The 7,943-nt window shown below is 40.8% G+C and overlaps 1 protein-coding gene across 1 annotated transcript; it reads left to right on the plus strand.

Moving 5' to 3' along the window:
- The first annotated feature begins 6,096 nt into the window (after positions 1–6,096).
- On the plus strand, positions 6,097–7,866 carry LOC109338916. The gene has a single exon (XM_019576267.1). It carries the CDS (start codon positions 6,097–6,099, stop codon positions 7,864–7,866), a length of 1,770 nt encoding a protein of 589 aa, XP_019431812.1.
- The last annotated feature ends 77 nt before the right edge of the window (positions 7,867–7,943 follow it).

The following is a 7,943-nucleotide window of genomic DNA, read 5'->3' on the forward strand; positions in this document are numbered from 1 at the left end:
AGGATAGGATGAGGACGAGCATGAGGATAACGATAGGATTAGGATGAGGATGAGGTTGAGGATGAGGATAACATGTAGACGAGAATGAAGATGAGGATAGGATGTGGATGAGGACGAGGATGAGGATAGGATGAGGATGTGGATGAGGATAGAATGAGGACGAGGATAGGATGAGGATGAGGATAGGATGAGGACGAGAATGAAGATGAGGATAGGATGTGGATGAGGAGGAGGATGAGGCAAGTAGAAGAAGAAGGAAACAAGGAGAAGCAACTTGAACCATCATCTTCATCACCCACACATAAAGTTGATAAAAAAGGTTTGTGCTCTATTTTTATGTGTTTGTTTTTGCTGCCATTTATATCATTGATGTGCAAAAGCTTGTTCCTTGTGGTTTGAAAAGGGTGGTGTAGTGTGCCGCCACCCACGGTGGCTGTTTGGCCATGGGAGCCACCCATACCTCCTCACTTTTCTGCCAATCTCCTTATAGTATTGGTGGCTGCCCCCTTATGGAGCCTCCATGTGCTCAGCCACGTCCAGAGGGGACAGTGGCGCCGCTGCCGGCGCAGTTCTGGCCATGAAAGGGGTTGCCATGGTGGTCACCCATAAACCCCCAAATTAATTTTAACCTAAACCCCCAAATTGAATTTAGCCTAAACCCCCAAATTAATTTTAACCTAAACCCCCAAATTGATTTTAACCTAAACCCCTAGATTGATTTTAACCTTAAACCCCTCATTTAATTCTTTTACCTTGTTCCTATTTATGTGGTTCTTTATATATATGTTTTGCTATTTTATTAATTATTTGTTTTATAACTAATTGTTTATTCAATGGTAAATACATATACATATATATAAAATACAAAGGAAATTTATATAAATCAATAAGAGATAGTGCACTATGGGACTAGTTCCCTGTCACATTATCCTGAATTAACATTTTCTAAATTAAATCAATAAGAGATAGTGCAATATGGGACTAGTTCCCTGTCGCATTATCTTGAATTGACATTTTCTAAATTAAATCAATAAGGGGTAGTGCACTATGGGACTAGTTCCCTGTCGCATTATCTTGAATTGACATTTTCTAAATTAAATCAATAAGGGGTAGTGCACTATGGGACTAGTTCCCTGTCGCATTATCTTGAATTGACATTTTCTAAATTAAATCAATAAGGGGTAGTGCACTATGGGACTAGTTCCCTGTCGCATTATCTTGAATTGACATTTTCTAAATTAAATCAATAAGGGGTAGTGCACTATGGGACTAGTTCCCTGTCGCATTATCTTGAATTGACATTTTCTAAATTAAATCAATAAGGGGTAGTGCACTATGGGACTAGTTCCCTGTCGCATTATCTTGAATTGACATTTTCTAAATTAAATCAATAAGGGGTAGTGCACTATGGGACTAGTTCCCTGTCGCATTATCTTGAATTGACATTTTCTAAATTAAATCAATAAGGGGTAGTGCACTATGGGACTAGTTCCCTGTCGCATTATCTTGAATTGACATTTTCTAAATTAAATCAATAAGGGGTAGTGCACTATGGGACTAGTTCCCTGTCGCATTATCTTGAATTGACATTTTCTAAATTAAATCAATAAGGGGTAGTGCACTATGGGACTAGTTCCCTGTCGCATTATCTTGAATTGACATTTTCTAAATTAAATCAATAAGGGATATTGCACTATGGTACTAGTTCCCAGTCACATTATCTTGAATTGACATTTTTAATAAAACCAATGAGAGTTAATGCACTATGGGACTAGTTCCCTGTCGCATTATCTTGAATTGACATTTTTTAAAATAAATTCAAGGAGAGGTAGGGCATTATGGGACTCGTGCCCTGTCGCGTTATCTCGAAATGGGACTCGTGTCTTGTCGCGTTATCTCGAATTGTCGTTAAAAAAAATATAATTTAATCAAATCAAACTTATTTTAGAAAGAACTGCGTAGCCTTGATTTCTCTATTGCAGCCAGAGATACGTAGGAGCAGTTATTTCTTTTCTCTGTCAGGCACACAAAAATAAAATAGGGATACATAGGAGCAATTATTTCTCTGTCAGGCACACACAAAAAATAATAATAAAATAAATATTTTTTGTCTCTTTATATTGTTTAATAATGTGAGGGTAAGATTAAATGTTTTGAATAAATATCCACATAACTGATTTAGGTACCGTTTTTTACAACGGGCGGTATGAAGTGCCTAATACCTTCTTATCAGTAACCGACTCCCGAACCCAATTTCTATTTTTCGAGTGAACCAACTATATTTTCAAAAATCGATTTTTCATGTTTTCCCTCTAAAAAAACATCGATGGCGACTCCATTGCATTTAATTGCATGTTTCTCATCGCATCCGTAAAAAGGGATAGCGACAGCATGGTGACTCCACTGGGGACATGCTGAGAGTCAGGCCTTATAAGATTAATTATGTGGATATTTAGATCATTATTTTAATTTTATCGTTCCATTTTCTTGTTATTATTTACTGATTTTTTATTTATTTTTTATTATTATTTGAAAATAATTCTTGTACATAGAATTTGTGTTTTGCTGTTGTTATACAGGTTCTGGGATTATTATTTATTTTGGTGCATTCGAGTTATCAAGGTTTGTACACTCCCTCACACACTTCACTATCATGCATGGTTACTTTCGGCCGTCTACCGGGCCTATTTACCTATTGTTAGGGGTACATTGGCTTGTCGTCATTGGGCCTTCGTGCACATTTCGATATTGTGCTGATGTTCCACTCGGATTGTTACTGGGTATTACGGATGTGGCTTCCATGGTGTCTCGTACATCTTCGTGTCATATTTGTGATATCCGGGTCGTCAGCTTTCACTAGTGACAGCAGTCCGGGAACCTAGATGAAGTCTAGTACCACCAAAATTTTACATGTACAGACATTAGAACTCCACCCTAGGGTTTGACCTTTTAGACCGAACAAACCTTGTAGGATCAAACACCTTTGTGTAAGACACGGGAGTATGCAAATTTTTATTCGTTATTTTATTATTCGGCATAAAGTTGGGAAAACCTCTATCCCGCACTCATAAAGTGACTCACCATCACATGAGCCTAAGTGAATTAAGGTACCATTGCACTTCGGTATTCTTGTACCACGATGGAAGGCTTACAAAAAAAAAATCATTTCATAAAATCATTTCATAACAAACATGCACATGCATATCATGCAATCATGCATTTGGTCAAAAAAAAATCATGTCATTATAACATTTACATGCACAAAAAAAAAAAGAATATATATATACATATATGCATATGTGAATAACATTAACATGCATACCATAACATTGTATCATTCATTTGAAATACATTCATCAAGCCATGCATGCATTGATTACACGTATGAAAAAAAAAAGAAAAAAAAACTAACATTGTCATGTACCTTTTTTAGGATTTATTACCAACGATGTCTTGTTCCGTACAACCAGAGGCCATGGATTCTCAGTCAAGCGCTAGTAATGCTAATATCAAGAAGGGCGTAAAGGCAGATTTCAAGATTGCCAGACTGGGTAGCCTTAGAGTAACTGCTGATAAGATTCCCTCCGAGGTTCAGAATGAGCTTTTAGAAGAGTATGGAAGGTTGTATGACTTGTTGTTTGTTGATGTCAACACCACAGCCTTAAATGCGTTGACACAATTTTGGAACAGTGACCTTGGTATTTTCGAGCTGCCTCAATTAGACACAGTCCCGGTAATATAAGAATACCAACAATTGCTTGTGGTCCGTAGAGGTCAAGGGATCTATATTCCGGGAGGTGAAGCTCCCGTCAACGTGATGAGGAAGATCATTGGGCTAACTCCCATGGACCGTATAGAGAGGAAAGATAATAAGGGTTGGGTGCAAAATGCCTTAGAGCGACACCTACGGAAAATGATGGATAAAGGAAATTGGGCAGCAGTCAAACCTACATTGGCCTTGCTTATATATGGATTGCTCATATTCCCATCGGCTCCTGATACAGTTGGACTCGAAGCTATGGGGGTTTTCTATAAAGTATACAAGTGGAAGGTTGACCCCGTGCCTGCAATCCTCAGAGATACTTTCATAGCCCTCTCCAACTGTCACAGAAAAGGGTTCCATAAGATCCGTTGTTGTGCTCACATATTGTATGTATGGATTTCCACACATGTGCATGCCATTAAGTACCAAGCCCTTACTCACCGTGTCATGATGAATTTCAATAGTATCACGCTGGAAGAAAAGACTGTGATTCAATGGAAGTCCACTCTCGAGAGTCTTACTCCGAGTGAGTATAGGTGGATGTGTTATTGGTGTCCACAAAAGACCATGATAATTCGGTGTGGTTCGTACGGTAATGTTCCTCTACTGAGCACCAATGGTGGAGCTGGTACTACGACAACTTGGACGGATGCAGATTAAGCCGAGTGATGAACCCAAGAGTATCATCTGCCTCTATGAAGAGGATGATGAGTTGGGAAAAAAGGTTAAAGAAGCTTGGGATAATCTGGTTATCAGAGAGGATCAACAACGAGGAGCAGCGAGAGTTCGCAGTACACCTGAATATAACAATTGGAGAGCATCGAGGGTCGGAGAAGTAGTCATGTCGCCATCCTTGCCAAGAGAGGAAAATTTATCTTCGAGGGAGAAAGATCTTCAAGGCATGATTGAAACTCTTCGTGAACAAGTGTGTATCATTGTTGAAAAAAAACAAGATGCTCATATCCAAATAATACAAAAGGACCATGAGATCGAGAAACTGAAGAAGGAACTCAAAATAGTAAAGGAAGCTTATGTCCCAGCTACTCTCAAAAGAGCCAAAACTGAAGCATCTGTTGAGATCCGTAGGCTAAAAGATTAATTGGAAGCCCAGAGAGAGGCCATGGAAATAGACGCACAAAAAAGGGCTAAGTTGAAAGAAGAGTTGAAGAGTTTCAAGAAAGCCATCCACCTTAGANGAGATGTGAGGATTGCAGAGCTAGAAAAAGATCTTGGATTAAGTCGACAACAAGTCATCATGGGACAAGATCAAGTTTCTCATTTAACAGAGCAAGTCTCACATTTGCAGGCAGTGCAACAAAGAATGGACGAGTACCGAGGAGCTTTGGCCAAGGCCAAAGGACAGACAAAATGTTACAAACGGAGAGCACATGAATTGCAGTCTGTATGCAACAACATGAAACTTGAGCTCGACTGGAAAGAGGAGGATAAACAGAAAGAGCTGGAAGTTGCCAGGAGAATCACATATGAAGTTGAAAAATTCAAGGAGATGTGGAAGCACAGGTCTGTATCTTTGTTGGGGCATTGGGAGACACTTAGCTATGATTGGCTCGAAGATTTTGAGTCTGTGTACCAAGAAAGCATGAGCGTTGGGGCTAGTCTTCCGACAAAGACTAGAATGTACTTCAATGACTATAACAACACAACTTAGGGGGTCAGGAACAGGAGGGAATCTATGGGATGGATGAACCCCGAGCCAAAGAATGAGCCAGAATTCATGGAGGAGGACTCAGAGGGAGATGATCCGGAAGAAGAAGTTATTATAATAGATGATGATTAGGGTGAACTGTCGATTTTTTGTAAACAAGGGGGAAGCAAAAGAAAAAAATTGTTATAATTCCTCCCTCTTCAAAAAATGATGAAAGAAAGAAAGAAAAGTATTAAACGTTCTTCTTTATCTTTTTTGCATCTTCAGTACTCTATAGACTTCTTCATCATGTCCAATTTTCTTAAATGCAAAACTCTGGCGCCCAAGTAGGCAGAACACGAAGCTCAAGATAGCATTACTAGCACAAGGCAAAGAGAATGCCACCATACTATGGAGCCGTTGTGCTCTTTCTATGGTTGTCATTAACCGCAATACGAACTAACAGGGTTATAACCTTAGGAAACGGTTGCGGGATGGTCATCAAGCGTTGTCCTGATAATTCATCGTTGGGTAAAAAAAAAAAACTCTTATTAAGTAAACCTTGAAGAATGATTATTTAATGAATGTTTTAATAAAAAATACAGGACTTTAGTCAGAAACCATTGCGCGATCTCGGAGGTTCAACTCCAACCTGAGCCATTCTTACAACACAAGGTCACGTGCTAAGATGGATGCTGAAAGGAATTTTGGGGAGGAGATTGATGAGGTGAAGGGAAAGATGGATGAAATGGTACAAGCTCAGAATATGATGAAAGACTCATTGGAGGACATCAAGAATGTCCTCGCCCTTTTAGCTGCTAATCACGGAGGGCAGCAGGAGGACGCTGGAGGCCAACAAGAGGATGTACCCCCAATTGGGGGCGGATACCGCCCCATTGGAAATGCTGATTATGAAGGAGAGGGCTCCAATGGACCTCGTTTTGAACAGCCTCAGAGGCTCGTATTCGGTCAGACAGATAGGGGAAAGAACAAGTCGTATGAAGAATGGATGGAAAAGATAGAAGAACAACTGAAGACCATACAGGGAGCTGATGCTCATGGGTCCCTTAGAATTGAGGAGTTATGCCATGCCACCAATGTCGTGATTCCTAAGGACTTTAAGGTACCAGATTTTTCAAAGTATGACGGGAGTGGTAATCCACGTTTCCACCTAGTGAGCTACGCCACGAAGATGGCCATGTGGTCCAAGGAAGACGAGTTTCTCATATGCTTCTTCCATGAGAGTCTCACAGGACCAGCACTGGGGTGGTACCTTGAACTGGATTTGGGTCGCTTCATATGCTTTTTCCATGAGAGTCTCACAGGACCAGCACTGGAGTGGTACCTTGAACTGGATTTGCATCGCATTTCAAAATGGACCGAACTTGCTGATCTATTTATGGATCAATACAAGTTCAACGTGGAATTGGCCCCGACTCGTGAGCAGCTTGGGGCAATGCAAAAGAAGAAGACCGAGCCATTCAGGGAGTACGCGATAAGGTGGAGGGGGTTGGCAGTCCAGGTTCAGCCCAAGATGACTATGCCAGAGATGTGCTCCTACTTTATGGGGACCCTAGGGACCCCTTATATTGGAATAATGGCAGGGGTTGCATACAAAGATTTTCGGGAGCTGATGGATGTCGGTGATAGAATTGAAATGTTGATAAAGGCGGGAAAGTTGTCAGTAGGCGAGGTGGATGGGAACGGTACTAGAAAGAACGTACCACAGAAGAAAAAGGAGAATGAGGTGAATCAAGTGCATCGACAACAATGGAGGTCCCAACAAACATCTTATGATCAAACACCAACCTACCAAGTGAACAATGTCCCTCAAGCCTATAATTACACTCGCCCACAATACACCAACCAATCCCGGCCTTATGTACCCAACCATACCAACCCTCCATACCAGCCAAACCAACATGCACCAACCAACACACGAGCCCAAACAAATCGCCGCCATAACACTTTTTTCCCTGACCTGCCCCCTTTTCCAAAGCTTGCTATATCGAATGCTGAACTCTTTCGCCAACTGGAAGACCATCACTTATTAGCACCATACCATGTACGACCTTTTGAGGGCAAATTGCCTCCATGGTACAATCCGAACCACACATGCAACTATCATATGGATGTAGCGGGACACTCCATTGAGGACTGTGAGCAGTTTAAATTGGCAGTGAGAAAACTCATGGCTTGTGGGAAGCTTGAGTTTGAGGATGATGCTCAACCCGACATCAGTAAGAATCCGATCCCAAACCATAATCGTGAAATAAGCATTGTCGATGTTGAAAGATCACTAGTAAGGCGGGTGTTCGACTTAGGAATGTCAATGCAATATCTCTTTACTGTTTTGAGAAATAATGGATATAACATAGTAGCACCAACCGCAAATGTATGTGATGAGAAGGGCTTGGATCTAGAATCTCGCTGCGATTATCATCATGGTCAGGCATGACACTCCATAGAGGACTGTTGGGGGTATAAGGCGAGAGTGCAAGTCTTGCTAAACCTTGGAGTCATTCAGGCAAAAAA

Source organism: Lupinus angustifolius, unplaced genomic scaffold (genome assembly GCF_001865875.1).
Source record: "Lupinus angustifolius cultivar Tanjil unplaced genomic scaffold, LupAngTanjil_v1.0 Scaffold_48_91, whole genome shotgun sequence".
Lineage (NCBI taxonomy): Eukaryota > Viridiplantae > Streptophyta > Magnoliopsida > Fabales > Fabaceae > Lupinus > Lupinus angustifolius.